The following is a 19,766-nucleotide window of genomic DNA, read 5'->3' on the forward strand; positions in this document are numbered from 1 at the left end:
CCTTGGGGTTTTGCAGCAACGACGGACGCCCTTTCGGAGCAGCGGAGGCAAGGGCGCCTCCAAAGGTTCCGGCGGCGGTTTCTCCGCCTACCGTCAAGCGGCCCGCTCGTCGTCTCAGGAGGCCTACAGAGGACAAGGCAAGTCTGGCGGACCCCGCCGTCGTCGCCAAGGAGGTCAAGGCGGCAAAGCCTCGTCGAAACAGGATTGAACTGGCCGTGGGGTCGGGCCCCCACCGAAGCACCCCGGTGGGAGGCCGGCTGGCGAGCTTCGTCAGCGTGTGGGAGTCCATCTCCACCGACGGTTGGGTGCTGGATGCCTTAGCCCGGGGCCACGCGCTCGAGTTTCAAAGAAGGTGCCCGCGCGTCCCCCCCGTGGCCAGGAAAGAGCTTCACGTCCCTCAGCTTCTCCTGGAGGTAAAGGCGATGCTCAGGAAGGGCGCCATCGAACTCGTCCCAAAGAGGCTTCGGGGCTCCGGAGTTTACTCGGGATACTTCCTCGTGAAGAAGAAGACGGGAGGATGGCGCCCCATCCTAGACTTGCGACGTCTGAACAAGTTCATCAAGGCGCAGAAGTTCAGGATGGTCCCCCTCCAGCACGTCCTGGGTCAGCTGGAGGAAGGAGACTTCCTGTCGTCGTTGGAGTTGGAGGATGCCTACTTCCATATTCCCATCCTAAAGGGGCACCGAAAATTCCTCAGGTTTGTGGTCCAAGGGCGTCACTACCAGTTCAAAGCCCTCCCCTTCGGACTTCGGTCGGCACCCAGGGTATTCACCAAGTGCCTTGCACCGGTGGCGGCGCAGCTGCGCCGCGAGGGGATCCACGTTTACCCCTACCTGGACGACTGGCTCATCCGAGCCAAGACGAGGGAGCTCGCCGTGGAGCACACGGCAAGGACCGTCCAACTTCTCACGGACCTGGGATTCTCTGTAAACTACGCCAAGTCCCACCTGGTACCCGCGCAAAACGCACTGTTTCTGGGAGCGAAGCTCGACACAGTGTCCCTTCTGGCCTCCCCGTCGGAGGAAAGGACCAGGTCCATCCTGGGCAAGGTACAGCGGATGTTGGTTTCCGACGCGGCCAAGGTGAGGTCCATCAAGTCCCTCCTCGGAATGATGTCTTCTTGCATCTACCTCATTCCCATGTGCAGGCTCCGGATGCGCCCGTTGCAGGAGTTCCTGGACGCGCGCTGGATCCAAACGACGGGCGGCTTCGAGGAGAGGATCACACTCGACGAGAGTTTCCGCCGAGCGGTCCGGTGGTGGGGCACCCGCGCGCATCTGACGGCTGGCATGGACTTCCAGACCCCAGACCACCAGGAGACAGTGACCATGGATGCCTCCCTGGAAAGGTGGGGAGCGCACACCGAAAATCTGCACGCGAGAGGCCTTTGGCTCCCGACGGAGAAATCCCTCCATATCAACGTCCTGGAGCTCTGTGCAGTGTTCTGGGCCCTCAGGTCCTTCCTTCCGTCCCTCAAGGGCAAGGTGGTGAGGATCTTCACCGACAACACCACCACCATGTTTTACATCAGGAAACAGGGCGGAACCAGGTCCCCAGCACTGTCCAAGGAGGCGCAGGACCTGTGGCATTGGGCCGTCGCCCAAAGGATGTTTCTGGTGCCGTTTCATCTGGCAGGGATAAAAAACACCATCGCCGACTCACTCAGCAGGGAGCTGCGCTCGTGCCACGAGTGGGAACTACGGCAGGATCTAGTGGATCGCCTCTTCCGACGGTGGGGCACACCCCAGATCGACCTGTTCGCGACGGCGACGAACTCCAAGTGCCGGAGGTTCGCCAGCAGGTTTCCCCAGGCGAGGAGCATGGGCGATGCCTTCTCATTCCCCTGGGAGGGCCTGTTCCTCTACGCGTTCCCTCCTTTGCCACTGCTAATCCGGCTTGTCAACCAGCTCAAGAGGTCACGGTGCAGGATGATCCTCGTCGCACCTGCGTGGCCGAGGCAGATATGGTTCCCGGACCTTCTGGACTTGTCAGCGTCCCCGCCAATCAAGCTGCCGGTGGACGCGGATCTACTCTCCAGGGAAGGAGGCGCCATCTTCCACCACGACCCGAAATCGCTGAACTTGCAGGCCTGGCTCCTGCAGCGCTAGAGTTTGGAGGATACGACATACTGGCCGACTGCAGAGAGGTTCTTGCAAAGTCCAGGGCGTCCTCGACTCCTAAATGCTACGGACACAAATGGAAGAGGTTCTCTGTCTGGTGCCATGCACAGAAGATTAACCCTCTACGGATTACGGCTCCCCAGGTACTGCCGTACCTGCTGACGCTGGCCAAAGCTGGACTGGCACACGCGTCCATCAAGATTCATCTTGCTGCGATCTCCCGATACACCAGAACCACGGGCCGGACGTCCTTGTGGTCTCATCGTCTGGTGAAAGAGTTCATGAAGGGACTGTTCAGATCGTTCCCGCCGGTGAAGGCTCCGGCCCCGGCGTGGGAGCTCAACGTGGTGCTGACCAAGCTCATGGGACCTCCGTTCGAGCCTCTGCACTCGGCCCCGTTGAAGTTTCTGTCGTGGAAAACAGCGTTTCTTGTGGCCATCACCTCCGCACGACGGGTGGGTGAGATCCAGGCCCTTTCCTGCAAGGCCCCGTACTTGACTTTTCACGACACGAGGGTAGTGCTCAGGACGCACCCCTCCTTCATGCCCAAGGTACCGTCGGACTTCCATCTCAACGAACCCTTGGTGTTGCCTGTGTTCTTCCCGTCGCCTTCGTCGCCGGCTGAGAGGACTTTGCACTCGCTGGATGTGGCTAGAGCGCTGAAGTTCTACGTGGACCGCACGAAGTGTTTTCGGAAGACGTCACAACTCTTTGTGAACTTTGGACCTGTATATCAGGGGAAGGCTCTCTCGAAGGCTTCCATTTCCAGATGGCTCTCCGGCTGTATCATGTACTGTCATCGGTTGGCAAACCGACCGCTGCCTGGCCGTCCGAGAGCCCATTCCACCAGAGCGATCGCAGCTACCACGGCGTTCCTTTCTGGTGTGCCCCTGCTGGACATATGCAGGGCTGCTACGTGGAGGTCGACGCACACCTTCACGAAATTCTACTGCGTCGATCGGGATTCCAGGGAGGAGTCCAGGGTCGGCCAAGCAGTGCTGCGCAACCTGTTCGCCTGAGGTGAGCCTGGTGAGGAGGTAAGATGCTTAATGTTGAGTTTGATGTAATGCTTAATGTTGAGCCTTTGCCACCTCCCGTGGTTGTGCATGTGTGTACTGCTATGTATTCTTTATTCATGAGCATGTGAATCCATGCCAGACCCCATGCTGGAGAAGGAACAAGTTACTTACCTGTAACTGTTGTTCTCCAGCATGGGTCTGGCATGGATTCACATGCGAACCCTCCCGCCTACCCCTCTGCGGCTCTTCACTTGGTCATACTGCCACTTCACGTGCTTCCAAATCTGAAGATGGCTGCCAGAGGCGGTGCTTAGGTAGAGGGCAGTCATTGGCTGTGGTCAGTATGACGCAGAGACCAGTGATTGGTTGTTACTACGAAAGACAGATCAGAAACGAAACTGATACTGGTTTTTTCTTTACCGAGGATTCCCAGCCTGACGACGGGGAATATTCATGAGCATGTGAATCCATGCCAGACCCATGCTGGAGAACAACAGTTACAGGTAAGTAACGTGTTCCTTATGGGCTATGGGGTCCTTTACTCCATAGGTCTCAAGTGTTTTTACTATGTGTGTTTCACAGCACCCTCCGTGCAGTAACACAGGGGTGTCATAGTGACACCCCACCATAGACTCCATACCCTGGGACTGACTACTGTCTCCCAGGGCATGTAAAGTCACCATTGGCTTTACTAGTCCCAAATTATTAACAGAAACCAGTACAAACCATCATATTGTGGACGTACTGGTCGGGGCAATTCGATTTCCCCGGGGTCTGTTAGTCGAGGGGGCACATCTCCGTCCCCTCTGATCGAGTTTTGGCTGGTGGCAGTGGAAACTACTTTTTATATTCGACCGCGAATATTTCCCTATGGGATTTTCCCATTGTTCGAGGCTACCAACTTTAATTATTTAATTCTCATAGCCTCGAACATACCGCCGGTTTATTTATTTAATATTAATTCGCTGGTTGGTATTTTTTGCCAGGACTCTATTCTAAAATGGCGTTTGTGTTCTCTTCTGTGACTCGAACCCAAGTCGAGCCCTTTGTTCCACTTTTGGTGGGCTTCTCCACAGAAGCCTGCAAAAGTGGTGCCACTCTGTCTGGGTACCACAGGGGGTGTGGGAGGGGGTTTATACTTGGGAGTACATGTCTGTACTGAACGAGGACCTTCCTTTGTTACAACTTGGAACTGATCACCAAGTGATTTTCCAGGGATCCAAAACACTTGAAATCATTACTGGTGACCTTGCTGGGTAGGGCCGCATTGTACAAAATGCTTATGCTCCCAAGATGTACTTATATTCTACAAAATATGCCTTTTACTGTCCCCGGGTCGGAGTTTGGAAAGATTGATAGTATCCTGCAAGACCTACTATGGCAGGGCATGCAGCCCCAATTTGTCCTTCAGATGTTGTAAGGGGAGGGGGAGTATTAGATTACTGGATGTCAAGAAATATTACTGTGCAGCATAACCTGCATCGGCCAATGTTTGGCTGCATAGAGATCCAGTTACCCCACATAAAACCGAATGTGCACGAATGCGCAACTGCAAATATTGTGTAGGGGCAGAGGGAGACGCTCACTCCCAGGAGCAGCACACTAGGTGGTGAATAGCAGAAAGGATATCACTAAATACATGGGCTGGGCAGGAAAATCCCACTGTCCCAACAACCGGGACCACCTACCTGACGTTAATAAACTTGGTAGCTTTGGACTCTGGTATGAAAGGAACATCACTGTACTGAGGGACCTGGTGGAGGGAGGGGCCCTTCTCCCATTACCAGACCTCCAGACTAAATGCGACTTACCAATGACTGAGTTTTACTGATATATCCAACTCTCACCGGCCCACATCCGGAACTTCCAAGATATACCCGCTCACTCGCCGTTAGAAATCAATCTGACATTGGCGGGGGATCGACACTAAGGTCATCTCCACGTTCTATCAGGTCATTACGTCCTTCACATTGAGAGCTGCTACACTTACGAAACCAGTGGGCATCGGATATAGGCTCACTAGACCCAGAGGAATGGGACGATGCACTGATCCCCAGTAGGCTGTAGTTCTGCCACGCTTCAAACTGATACAGATCATAATACCACATGTATTATACACGTACATTACTCTGCAGGTGTAACCGCGCACAGCATCCATAATGTTTGCGATGCACGACTGTGGAAGGCTTCTTTACACACACTCTATGGCTATGCCCTGTGATGCAGAAATGGTGGCATTCCACAAGGAATAAACTGTCAAGAATCGTGGGTACAGACATACCGCATGACCCTAAACTATTGTTATTAGGGCTATGGCCGATGGCGCTCTTTCTCGCTATGAAAAGATTTATTTTGGCCCACTGCTCTAAGGATTGTCAAATGTAACATTGCCATGTTATGGGGTAACGGAGAAAAACCGAGCACCGAAAAGTGGTGCTCGGACGTTGATATATGTATGATGCTGGAGAAGCATATGTACACCTCAAGGGGCTGTGCCTATACATCAGCAAATGTGTGAGATAAATGGGAGAATAAACGGGAAACAGTATGTGGGTTATACCATTTGAGTGGGAAGATGCAAATACGGATAAAAATGTAGCAAAGCCATTTGTTATGGTACATTATGTTATTGGCAGACTATCACTGTTTATTTTAAACAACAAAACAATAAAAACAAATTTGAAGAAGGAAGAGTTGCTGATGCAGGGCTTCATAGTTGTCTTTTGCAAATTATTCTCTGTAGTGCTTTGGGATCGAATCACAGCATTTCACAAAGTACTGGTGCAGGGTGGCGGCTTACATCCCTAAACCAGGGTGTGTCCTGACCCTAACTGCCAGTCATCTATGCATACACCACGTTTCTCGGCGAGCCAGTCGATGCTAGTCACCACACAAAAACCTTTGCAGGCATCTTCTCAAGCGCAAACAGGGATGTGGATTCCAAGCCCGCTGGCTGGAGCGCACCTCAAAAAGGACCGTACATAAGCTCTTCCAGGTCCACCATTGGTTAGGATCTGCACCATTCAAACTGATAGTGACTATCCAACCACAGATTTTCACTGGCCAGAACAGCTGCCCAGCAACAGACGTGCAGGCCCCTTGATGTGGACTGGGACTAGACAGTCCCACTCCCAGCCCCCCGGACATATACACAAACTGCCACTTACCCCGGGAAAGCAGCAGCTTTCGTCAGCAAAGGGCTACATATATGGCAATTCTGGACCCAAGAGGGTTGGTAGAAGGCCCAAGGACAATATGGCCAAAGGACAGGGAAATATCTCGTGGTGCAGCCATTTTAGAGTGATAGCCACTCTTAGTATCCATTTGTGGTAAATACAGAGTTGCACAAGTACACGTTTCAAAACACAATAGAAAATCCACTGCCACCATCACACACTGTAAATGTAACCAAAAAGCCATAAAAGAAAGTTATAAGGATACAAAGTATCCTTACCACACTTCATTTTAGGTTGATAGGTGCAGTTGTAACAATACATGGAATCCATAAAGGTAGACAGTCTGTCAGTACTGATAGTCTTATGATGCAGAAGGCTTTAATTACCACATAAAGTGTCAGGTCAGCTATTAAAACACAAAAAGAAAGGATGTCCCATAGAAGTCTGAGAGGAAAGCCGCAAAACATTCTTTCCTAACATGACTTTGTCAATGAGACAGTGGTGGGCACGTGCTTGGCTATAATGTTACCAGGCCACTGTCCATTCTTTTGAATAGTGCCTTAATGTAAGAAGCCACATCTTCCCTTTTCTGGAAGACACATGTTAGGTTTTCTTGTATGGGCAATGCAATGCTTTGCTTGTTTCGCTCTGTGTCGGTCGCCATTTTTGTGCGGATAATGATTGTGTCTACATAGCAACCATAGTTTCCCAGAGAGAAGGCGCATCCTAGGAGAGTCCAGATCTGCCTTCAGCATGTGGGAAGCTAGTGCATAATATATTCTTGGATTATTCCTGGAGTTTGAGTTATGTGGTGAAATATAATCTGTTATGATATGTGGGGCAGCATGGGAAGGTCACATAAACCTATGGCTCACATGGGATATCCCTCACCTGCTCCCCAGCCATCTGTCTTCAACAAGTACTTGAGCAGGCCCACCCATCTCCTCTGCACAGCTATGCCGGGAGGCACTCTCCAACAAGGTGTGGAAATTAGACTGCAGTGGCACGGAGGTCGCCATTTTGTTTTGCTGTGTACTGCAGTGCCAGTGGCATTCTTCTGTGTAAACCTGTATCTCCTTCAGGCTCCGAGGTGCCTTTGTGATCCTCAAAGTTGCCATGTGGGAAGTGCATGGGTCTTTAAGAGAGTAGATGACGGTGACAGCATGTTGCGCTCAGGGGAGATGTCATCCTTCTCTGCCACCTTGTCCTCATACTGACGCTACAATCCAATTTACGTCTGTCCGCTGTCTTTTATCTAGCTTTGCTTTCTGCAGATTCCAGGCACTACTGTTTTTCAAAAGTTTTCTATATTGGAGGGTGGACATTTTTACATTTGTGAAGCAATGTTTTTGAACTTTGCATTTATTTTGATGCAAAGGGCTGGACTTTCATTGCCTGATTTGACAATGTGTTGGCAAGTTCTGTATTGCATTTAACTCTTTTCCACATATTTCACATACATTTGAAGTCTGCTTGGCGCTGGTGTAATGTCATTCCACATTTCAACTTGTGTTCCTGCTCCTGTTTCACCGGCAGGTACTTCGACTCTGTGGATATCTGCAAGATCCATTCAGACTGGCATGAGGTCCGAGTGCAGGGTGCCTTCCCTAACCGAGCATGCGGCCCCATGACTGTGACATCACTTACTGTGGTGGAGCGTACGTCTGTGGAGTTTGCCCTTTTCCAGGAAGGCAGCAGGTATGTTTATTTTTACTTGGTAGTTACTCTGATATTAATCAACATGCTGGTAGGATCTAATCCATGAAAGTTATTTTGTGGCATGCAGTGCTTTTCACCATTTCTCTAGGCCTAGTTGAAAATGAGGTGGGGGGGAGGGGCGGACATTAGTTGAGGAGGAGGGAGATGGGTGGCTTTGAAAGTGTGATCAGGTGTTTTCAACTGTATATTTGCCAAGCACACTGGTTCAGAAGGTTCCATTTATCACATTTTATTACATAAAGGTGCATAATCATGAAGTAAAGGGTGGAATTGGGGAACAGGGAGAAATGGCTATCTTACCCATTTTCTAGCACTGTTCTTTTTCCTGGCAGGTTTCATTGAAGTCGAAGTCGGGGAACCCTCTCTTTTAGTTGTCTGTTATTACTGCCCTTGGAAGCAGAGGGAAGCTCCTAACCTTTTGGTATTCAGTGTAAGACATGGAACTGGAGTCTCAGAATAGGAAAACCCAGACCATACCTGTTAAGCCATGTCAATCCCATTCTAATTACTGCATTGTTCAGCATACATACAAGTACTCTAATCGATGTAAAATAGTGAGAAACATCCACTCATATTATGATTTTGGTTTGTTCATAAATAATATATTTTAAGTTGGATATGACTTCTGACCAATCGCGCAATAGCTGCATACAGTGCGAGAATTGGGTCAGATATTTCTTGTTTCGAGAACTGTGAAAATTGTCTCACCAGGTTTCTAGGACACCATGTTTATCATGGGGTGGACCTTTGTACGTGTACATTGGCACTGCCCATTTTACCGCCACCACCTGCACTTGCAAAGACTGCATGACCTTGCTAGGTTTCTGAAAGACCCAGCAGTGGTCCCTCCTTACAGAAAGAGGACACAATGACAGATGCACAAAGGCTTTTCGTTACACAAGCTTCTTGCCCTCGGATACCCTGCTTTCCTCTAACAGCTTGATCCCCGCCCCCCCTTCACAGGTCTCAATGCATACTCAAAAACTCTGCTTTGGCATAGGGCATCACTTGGGTGAGTGGAGGGCAAGTTTGAACGGCTAGTCGTAAGCCTCTGACTTTCTAAAGTATTCTTTTTTGCCTACTTCGCCCTCCCACCCTTATTTTTCTAACCTTCCACTGATGCAGCATTAAAGGGAATTACACACGCACATGAAGCTTATTATTCTGCCCCTCCAATACAGGTTTCAAGGACCTGCTTTTGTGGTGATCCATGACCACCCTCTTTTGGGTAACCCATTCCAGCAGGCGGGGCAGACATTCACCTTGTTCAAAAGTGTTGGGGCTCTGCAGGGAAGGTACTCCAGGAAAGGGAAGGTGGTGCACAAGGCTGGGGGGCGGGTTTAGGGGGGCGCTGTTGCGTTAGTTGCCGAATGCAGCACTAAACGTCTGCTCCAGAGGTGTACGGGAGACTGGGATGAATAACTTTAAGGAAAATACCCGTATTTTGGTGCAAATAGATGTAAAGGTGTAAGAACCTCCTGTCTGCACTTGTGCGAAAAATTTGCAAACCAGACCCAGAATCTGAAGATATAACCATCTCTTCGCCGACCCCCGAGCAGCTCCACCAGAGGGATCACGCGACCGAGAAGGCACGTCCTAAACACCAGAGTAGTCTCCAGGAACACGGTGCTCCAGCACAGCAATAACCGAGGCACTGACACCGGTGTGGTCAGTAGATATTTCGAGGAGGGTTCCCTCCAGGCCACAGCGCGAGCAGAGGGAAACCATCATAGGCTGTTAAATCAACTTTGGCAATGTGAATAAGCCTCATAGCGACGCATACATGGAGAAGGCCCAGTGACCAACACGCGCCACAACACGCTGCTGCTGGCAACAAACAATAAACGTCACTCTGATTGTGGGTAATCCGTACAGCGCTCGCCGAACATGCACTCAACACAGCTTCACAAAGCCTGTGAACCGACATTACGACAGATACTGCGCAACCAATACAATGTGATGGCAACAGAACAGAAGTCCAGGGATATCAGTAGGCATCGGAATCTCCAATAACTATGGGGAGTGATCCAACCCCTGTTGTGGATGACCGGCACCTTGCCCTGGCCGCAACACTACGAACAAACATTGCGCATTTGGCCCCAAAACCCACCGCGATAATATACACCGCAGTACATTAGTTACATTCTTAGGTGCAGGGCACTACCATGGCAACCTTGTTTGCTCGGCAATAAAGAGGAAGAATCGGTCTGTGATCGCTCCGGTACGCATCAGGCGCCCCAACAACAAATTCATTGTACAATCATGGAGACAACTACCTTGAACACCACTGTATGCCACTGCCCTCGGTGGCACTTCCATTTGGCTCCTCGGTGAGCGTGGGGGAGAATCCAACTACTGCATTGTCCCAGTCGGTGGCAGCGTGTCTCTACAGCACCTAACAGGGAGACGGGACTACTGAACCCAGTACGATGCCCAAAGGTGCTGCTGCTAAGAAAGCTGGATCTATATAAAGGTTCACGAAACCTGCCACCAAAGACAGAGATACGAGCAACAGTCCCATGGTCCAAATGGCCTCATCCACGCCGGCGGCGTCTCAACGATAAACTCGACCGCATAAATTCCAATGTAACATCAATTCGGAATCAACTGGAGAAGGCAACGAGTCGCATTACGGAGGCAGAGACTAGAATCCACAACACTGAAGACACCCTTGTTAGCACTACAAAGTACAGTCACCAACATGGCCAAAGATCTGGGCACAGTCAAACTGAAATGCGAAGACCTACAAGCAAGGTCACGTTGCAATAACATACACATTGTAGGTGTTCCCGAGGATGCGCTTAAGGGACCGGTTGAAGAACTGCTGGGTGACCCGAGATGGTCGGCCATATTTGTGGTGGAACGGGTACACAGATCTCTTGCTCCTCGCCCTAAACCTGACGAATACCCGAGAACGATAATAGCCAAACTTATGCACTACAGGGACAGAGACCTTGTGGTGCGGGCAGCCAGAGACGAACACGAATTGAAGCTTGGGTCTAACACACTCAGTATATTCCCGGATTACACTCTGGCAGTGCAACAGGAACGACAAACCTTATTGGGTGTGAAGAAGATGCTTTGTGAGCGTTAGGTACCATACGCAATGTTAGACCCAGCCAGACTACGACTGCAACATAAAAACAAGACCTACTTCTTCACGTTTCTAAAGGAAGCAGTCTCCTTCGTTGAAACAAACATCCCCATGCCTGACAAGCGGCCATCAGAAGGGGATGAGGATAATGAGTAAACCGTCCTGGCAACGCAACTTAGTAAAGGACTGGCCCGAGATCGGCTGGGAGTGACAAGCATTTAATAGACAATAGGCATCTCCCGCAGTGGTATAGTATTGGAATGTTTTGTTGCAGTAAATCGATTTTTTTTTTGTTTGTTTTTTTTCTCCCAATTTAGTATGACTGATGGTAACGTAAATAAAACCAAACCATGGTAAAGAGGTTATATGCATTGTTCCAGGCCCTGGCCACCTCCGAAGTGACCCCCCACATGCGAGTGCATAAGTTAGTTGATAGGGGCGGGGGGTCGCATAGTTGAAGTTTGGGGAACTATGAGGGCGGGGGAGGTGGGGAAAAGAAACAGTCGGGGTGTAAAAATTAAAATATTGCACAGACAGATAACATTTTGTTATTGTAACATTATGACAGCACATCGACACATTAAGAAAAGAGCAGGGAAAAGCAGACTAAATGGCTAATGTGAATCCTGAAGAGATAACATTAATCAGTTAGAATGTCAGAGGACTGGGAATGCCGATAAAAGCATGTAAGGTCATGGCGTATGTTAATAGGCTGGGCGCACGTATACTGTTCCTTCAAGAAACGCACTTGTTGGGTGATCAAGCAAGTACACTTGCACCGGGGAGGAGGGCCCACAATTACTACACGTCTTATTCATCCAGAGCCCGAGGGGGGGTCATGATACTGGTCCACAAAACACTTCCATTCACCCATTTGGCAACTGACAGAGACCCTAGCGGCAGATAAGTGGTAGTACACGGCAAATTAGGCAATACTGACATTTTGTTGATTAACATATACAGCCCCATTGTAGATGACCCAGGGTATTTCACTGATGTTTTCCAGAAATGTGCAAGGTACCCAACTGCTCAAATTATCTGTGGGGGGCTTTCAACAGCATATTAGACTTGAACCTAGACAGGATGTCAAGCACCCCCAGGCCTCTGATCGGTGCTGCCTATGAAATATGTATACACATGGCCGATCTGGGTCTGACAGACGCCTGGCGAGCGCTGCATGGACCACAACAAGCTTATACTTTCTACTCGTCAGTACACGACATGCACTCTAGGATCGTCCTGTGGTTGGTGTCACAGAGGGTTTTAGGCTTGACGTTGAAGGCCACACTACTTCCTAGAACTTATCTGATCACTCCCCAATACTGCTAACAATGGCTATCCCAGATGTAACCCCACAGAGGCCTCCTTGGCGATTTAAAGCAGCAGCAAAATAGTTTGGCACAACAGGTCCACAAATTCTAGGAACATAACGATGGGTCTGTCACTACTATGGCAAGCATTCAAGGTCTATATAAGGGGTGTTGCCATGTCCACTGAACTTGGGGTACTTACAGATATGCAGAGGGAACTGGAAAGAAGGGAAGGGGAAATAGCCACGCTCCAGGGGCAATATATGACCACCATCTCGGCACCAATTGCAATCAAAACGCACCTAGATGATTTCCGTGCCACAGCAGACCGTGAAATACGCTATTTTGATAGACCAGCGGTGGCACAGAGATACAATGAGCAAGAAAGACCAGGCAAACTGCTGGCGAGGTTGGTCCGCAGTGAAAAGGGAACCACAAATATACCATGTATAACAGAGCCAGACGGAGTTGTAATGAATGGGTCAAGAAAAAGGTCTTCTTCGACTTCTACGCTAAACTGTACTCACCCCAAAGCACAGCCACAAACGAAGAAATAGATAGCTACTTATCCGCGATACCAACCACTCTTTTGTCTGATGTGGCCAGAGAGGCTCTAGACACTCCCCTGACGTTGAGTGAAATAAAGGAGGCCGTTAAGACCCTACCAAACGGGAAAGCACCGGGTAGCGATAGGTGCGGAATTCTACAAAGAATTCATAGACGTTTTAGCTCCTCGCGGTATGGACTGAGGCACTAGATCTGGAGAAATTACCAGACACTACATAACCCTGCTGCTCAAACCTGGGAAACAACCTGAAGACTGTGGCTCATATCGGCCCTTAGCCCTTATAAACACTGATGCAAAAATCTCCGCAAAGATACTAGCCACTCGACTTAACCCCCTGATGCCATATATGGTCCATGAAGACCAGGCAGGTTTTGTGCAGGGCAGGTACACAGCAACCAACATCTGCCGTTGCTACAACATAATGGCGGCGATCCCGAGATACACTGCAGGGATAGCAAAGGCATTGGACATGCAAAAACCTTTGACACCATCTACTGGCCTTTTCTGTTCAGGGTCCTAGAACTATGGGTTCGGCCGAATTTAAAAAAATGGGTCTGTATTCTCAAGGCACACCCATATGCAAGGGTATGCGTAAACGGGGTGTTCTCATCGATCCTGGAACTAGCTGGAGGAACGAGGCAAGGCTGCCTGCTGTCACTGCTACTGTTCGCTCTAGTGATTGAGCCACTGGCTGACTTGCTGAGGGCAAAATACAGCAGAGCAGGGATACCTCTGGCTGGCAAAGTAGAACTTATCACCCTTTATACTGATGATATTCTGTTCTACATCAGGAACCCAGAGAAGTATATGGCGCAAATCCTGAAAGTAGTGAGGGAATTCGGGGAATACTCTGGTCTAAAGCTGAATGCCGCTAAATCTGAAGTCTTCCCATTAACGGATGCCACCACATGCCCCGCTGACTTACTAGGGCTCAAATGGGCACCTCAAAACGTGAAATATTTGGGGTAGAAATAGCGCGTACAACACAGCTCGCGCGTGCACTTAATTACGGGAAGCTTGCGGAAGCTCTCCCGGTGGAGACATCTTCCAATCTCACTGATGGGACGCCTAGCATTGGTCAAAATGATCATACTCCCAAAGCTGTTTTACTTTTTCAGCACAATACCAGTGTGTCCGGGAAGATCCAATTCAAGGAGCATGTTCGGCCTTCATATGGAATGGACAAGCAAGAATGAGCTGGAAATGTCTCACTGATCCATAGGAGAAAGGCATATTGCCTGCTCCTGATTTTGAACTAACACTGAACCTGCTCATTATGCTACGTTCTGGGCGGAAGGAAGTCCGGAAGCGCCACACGTGACAATTGAAACACACAAGGGGGTCCTGGCAGGCTTCTCCACAAATTGGCTTCAAGAAAACGAATACATGATAACACCATGACCCCATCACTAGTGACATGCAGAGCGTGGGATAGGCTGGCGGGTGACCGTAAAGACTCAGTATTATACCACCCCAATATTCCATTCTGGGATGCACTCTAGCCCCCACCCCCCCAAACCCCCACCCAAGATGTGACACTGTCCACGCACTGGAGAGAAAAAGGCATATTCTTTATAGGAGATGTTTTTGTTTATTAAACATTTCATTAGCTGGGACGAAATCAAACCAGTAGTGGGGGACACTCCAAGCCAAAGTATACTATACCTTAGGCTGTGCTCAGCAGTGGCCACAGTGTGGGGGAGCTTCCGAGAAGAGCACCCCCATGCATCCAGGCCTGGGATATGTACTCCACCAAAGTACAGTAAGGAAATCTGCTTCCACACTTTACAAACTCTCATGATCACTCAGAGCACCTCGAACATCAAAGGGGAATGTGATTTAGGGACCACATTTGAGGACGCACACTGGTCGAGGTTATGCGCGCTGACAAACATTGTGTAATTCCAGATACTGTCTGGTTCACTATAAAATACTCAACAGGGTTCACTACACCCCTTCCCGACTTAAAACCATGTATAACAATATGTTGGGGATGTGTCCTAGATGTGGGAGCGAGGAAGCAGGCATTTTCCATATATGGTCATGCACAAAACTCATGGGCTATTGGTCTGATGTCTGTGATGGCAAGGGACCCAGGTTCATGTGTGTTAGGCAGTGTGACCAAGATGAACCCCATACAACGCACATTTCTTAAGTCTCCTATTGGCAAAACAAGTGATATTAATGAGGTAGAAAAGTAAGGAACCTCCAGTGGCCGGGGACTGGGTAATAGAAATTACCTGGGTGAACGATAATGAGGTATACGCTGGCCGCCTGGCAATGTCAAGCCACCCGAAAGACATTTGGGGTGGGTTCAAGCGATATTTGTCAGATAAAAGGCAGAGGGAAGAAGAACAAGATGAAACGTGAAATGTTACTGTGTAATGATGTGTATATGAACAAATAAACATGTGTTATGTTGTACAAAGCGATCATAATGATGTAAGGTGACTGCCTGTGCAAATTAAAGGTTTAAAAAAACAAAAAAAAAGGTTGGGGGGTGTTTATTAATTTTATTTATTGGCTGCTTCTTAGGTGTTTATACAGCAAGTAAAATACCATTTCAGAGCACCCACAGGGTAAGGGGAGAGAACAAGGGAGTGAAATATATTACAAAACACAATCATTAATAAAAGCAGTAGAGGTAAAAGGAGGAAGGACGAACCTACTATGTGGTTTGAGCATTCAGAACGTGCAATTGCAGCAAGGAAAAGGGCACAAGTGCTCATGGGTGAGTCACAGATGAAGTGCTTGGGGTGATGGGTGCTACAAGGCCAGGGGCCACGTTAGGAGTAAATATGACCCTCTGAGGCAGACGGTGTGGCAAGGCAAGTGTGAGGGTATACAGGAGCTGGGCAGATTGGGTGTGGGAGGTCAGGGGCCCTGAGGATGCATAAAGGCACCAGACGCCAATCGCAGCAACTATGGGATTAGCAGAGAAGAGAAGGGAAGGAGGGGGTGAAGAGATTGGCCTTGAGAAGCTTCCGGAATTTAAGAAAGTCCTGCTCCATGGGCAGGGGGTGGCTGTTCCAAGGTGTTGGTGCCAGAGGAACAAAGTGGTCTAGCGGGAGAGTATTTAGTAAGTTAAAGTGGGAGATAATGTGGTCCCCGGGCCCAGACAGCCTTGTGGATGATGCAGAGGGATTTGAATTTAATCTGTGCAACAACCGGGAGCCAATGAAGACTTTTTAGGACAGGAGAGATGTGGTCCCTGGGTTTAAGACCAAGGATCAGTCTTGCTGCCCTATTCTGGATTATCTGGAGGGGTTGCAGAGTGGAAGAAGGTAGATTCAGGAGGAGGCTATTGCAATAGTCAAGCCTAGAGAGAACCAGGGCTCTGGTAACGTTGAGCCTCTGGGCAAAAGTGAGAAAAGGGAGAATTCTTTTGAGAAGGAAGAGCTGAAAGTGGGACGTCTTGGCAATGTCCTGAGTGCGAAGGAGGAAGGAGAGGAGTCGAAGATGACTCCAAGGTTTCTGGCTTCAGAAGGAGCCGGGGGAGAGCCTAAGTAGGAGGATCTGAGTGAAGGGAAGGAGGGAGCAGGGGTCCCATTAGGAAGGATCTCTGTTTTACAGGCGTTTAGGCAGAGATCATTGGAGATGTACAAGGACTGGATGGCAGTCAGGGATGGTGGAGGGTGCAAGAGAGACAGCAGTAAGTTTGAAAAAGAGCTGTCATCTGTGTAACACTGGAAGTTGGAGGAGAAGGTGAAGATGAGGCGTGCAAGCAGGGCAAAGTGGATGTTAAAGAGCCAAGGGGAGAGGATAGAAGCGTGGGGGAGACCACAGGTGGAGAAGGAAGTAGGAGAGGAGAAGGTGCCCAAGATGACTTGGGCAGAGCGGTCAGTAAGGAAGGATGTCAGCCAGTCCAGTGACCGTTCCGAGATACAAAGGGTATCGCGGAGCCTTTGTATGAAGATGGAATGGTTGACTGTGTCAAAGGCAGAAAAGAGATCGAGAAGGATGAGGACAGAAGGGGAGTGGAGTCCAGAGATGCAAGGAGTTCTTTACGGCTGTTCAGAAGAGCTGTTTCCGTGCCTCTGTATGTTCGGAATCAAGATTGATTGGTTATTTTTAGGTGTGTGTGTGTGTGATTTTTATATTAAGTTTCCGTAACGGAGGTCCATTAGAAGCTGGATTGAACCCTTTTCAAGATGTAGGCTTCCCCAGAAACTGATTGGCTGAAGTCTTGAGGAGGTTATTCTGGAATGTTGAATTGAATTCGAACTATCTTTCGTTACAGACAGTAGCTAAGCAGGTCACTGCAATCAAGAGCTCCAGTGTAATTAGGATAAAACAGTTACTATTATCCAGATACCTGCAGAAGACATTCACCGTAAACTATAGATAAGTGATTAACGTTTGTTGAGAAGTAGTTGCTAATCTAGAGGGGTTACAAAAGTTAATTTGTATTTAATTCAAAGTTTTTTTTTTTAAAGAAAAGTTTAATTGTGCTCTTAAAATAAGTTTATACAGATATCAGAGGGGATGCCTCCGGGCCTGTTGGTTTGCGCGTTATAAATAAATAAATACAAATACAAGCAGGTTATCAGAAGATTGGTGCTGTGGGAACATAATCTGCCTTCCGATCAAGAACGTAAACCCGCCAGCACTGAGGCCTACTATAGAGTAAGGGGCCGTGTTTGCATGCTACCTGCGTGTGACATGTAAAGCTTTGCTTTGTTACCAGGCAACGAAGCGAGGAGTAAACAGTAGCGCAAAAGGTAGCCAAGCCTGTTAGAGAAAGAAACAGAGGTGTAGCAGCGTGGCGTTTCAATAAGGAGAATCCTTACTAACGAAGACTCCTCCTTAGAACACAGCGGCACAGAGTTCTTATTAGCAGATTTGCGCACAAGAGGGAGAATCTGGTGAGCACGGCTGCACAGTGAAAACTACCGACTTAATAAAATAAAGTTAGGCGCAGCAGCGCTTTAAAACAGGAAGACAAATGATAAGACAAGGCACAGTAGCGTATAACAGACATTTAACAATAAGCACAACAAACCTTTAGTAGCGCCCTAGAACTACCAAGCCAATAAGGTTGAGGAATTCAATGTACCAGTTATAGAAAGTGAGAAGCTGAGAGCAACAGACTATAAGAAATACAGAAGATGTAACTTCCTTACTGAGTAAGGGAGCCAAAAGCTTCCAGTCAGTTTAGGTAACTCTAAAGAGCATCCAAGGAAGCACTCATGACAAGAAAATTATACAAACAAGTAAGACGGTGAGTACCTCAATAACTACTTCAGGAAGAAGAGTACCAGAATAGAGAATCACAGACCATCTGATAAAATAGTGGGAGCCCTCAGAGGTGCCTTTGAGCTAAACGAGGAGGCAGACAGGTAACCAGAGGGAAGTAACTACTTGAGGAGTAGGGAGAGCAGGAGGTAAGGAACTGAGTATTAACCACATGTATTTGGTTTTCATGTCTTCAATAGCAGATTGGATGACTAAGGAGGAGCATCCGAAAAGAATTCCTGCCCTTTTTTTATTTTATCCACTTCCCCTCCCCCTGGGGTTGTGGGTTCAACGGTAGTCACTAAAACATGGAGTCCATGGCTCCGAGGGGTTAGTGGGGTTCATCTTCAGTCTCCACAGGATAAGGAGCTGGGACCTGAGAAAGAGCATCTCTGCTCCTTTCAGATCATCATGCTGGAACTTGGAGCAGTTCATCTCAGATTGATGCTAATGAGGATTGGAGTGAGACTGACTGTTCCACATGGACAACCCAACCATAAAACACTACATCAGCAGGATGGGTGTTGTGGTATTGCTCAAACTGTTAGGAGTCCATGCTCATGTAGGTCTCAGCAAATGAGAATTAGGAAGCAATTTGAATTCACAGGCATGGTGCTTGCTTTGCTCTGAGAGTCCCTGGAGTGGGAGCTGAATGGGGAAGACATTTCGGAAGATTTTGTATATGTGGGGCCATAGCCAGTCCGAGCAGTTTCCTTCTAGCTCGAACAAGAACTGCCAAATCTTCTGCTCCAGCGTGTTACCTGTGCGAAGTCCCCAGGACAGTACATTAGTGATTCCCTGGGAGTTCAACCAGTTCTACCACCTTTCTTCTTTTTCCCCGGATTGCTGAGGTGCTCAGGAAGTTGAAGCTGCGCAGAACAGCAATCGTCATGATCACTGTGGATTGGCATGGACCACCTGGTACTCATTCATGCTGATTTGCTCTCCTTTGAGTATTGCTTGGAGGGAATATCGTTGGGATGGAGGCTTGCTGTGGGGTGGTTCACCCCAATGCCAGTATACAAAGGATTCATCTCTGGCTTTTGAGAGGTTGAGGTACAACAATTGAGTTCTATAACTTGGTTGTTGGTGTGATGCCCTCTGTGAGGCACCCATCCACCATTTCCATCCATGCTTGTTGCTAAAGTAAGTTCACAAGTTGGTGCAGTGAGAGGTGGCTTGATCCGCATTGTGCTCCACTTGTAAAGACACGCATCTGAACGCTCACGCCAGAATAAATGCAACCCGCTGTGGGGAAAAGGCCAAGAGATTCTTGCAAGGATAGCCCATTGTTCATCGCACAAAAATAGGTAGGTCAACAAAGAACTCTGCTGCTTGAGAACATTCTACCGGAAAAAATGGTACAAGCAGAAGGTTATAATAATAATAATTTAGCATTTATATAGCGCTACGAACCCTCAGGTATCTGAGCGCTGCTTATTACCCACGGTGTGTGGTGGTCATTTGTTGACCGCAGAAAGATGAAAGGCTGAATTTGGCCCTGCCGGGATTCGAACCTGCGTCA

General features: G+C 48.7%; 1 protein-coding gene across 3 annotated transcripts in view; it reads left to right on the forward strand.

The window, feature by feature from the left end:
• Positions 1-19,766, forward strand: part of CAPN15 (calpain 15) — a 776,524-nt gene that overhangs the window by 643,069 nt on the left and 113,689 nt on the right. For all 3 annotated transcript variants that reach the window (XM_069646897.1, XM_069646898.1, XM_069646899.1), the window contains one exon: positions 7,852-8,013. In XM_069646897.1, the coding sequence (XP_069502998.1) occupies positions 7,852-8,013 (162 nt within the window). The remainder of the gene's footprint in view (positions 1-7,851; positions 8,014-19,766) is intronic.

Source organism: Ambystoma mexicanum, chromosome 2q (genome assembly GCF_040938575.1).
Source record: "Ambystoma mexicanum isolate Mex_15411 chromosome 2q, UKY_AmexF1_1, whole genome shotgun sequence".
Taxonomy (NCBI): domain Eukaryota; kingdom Metazoa; phylum Chordata; class Amphibia; order Caudata; family Ambystomatidae; genus Ambystoma; species Ambystoma mexicanum.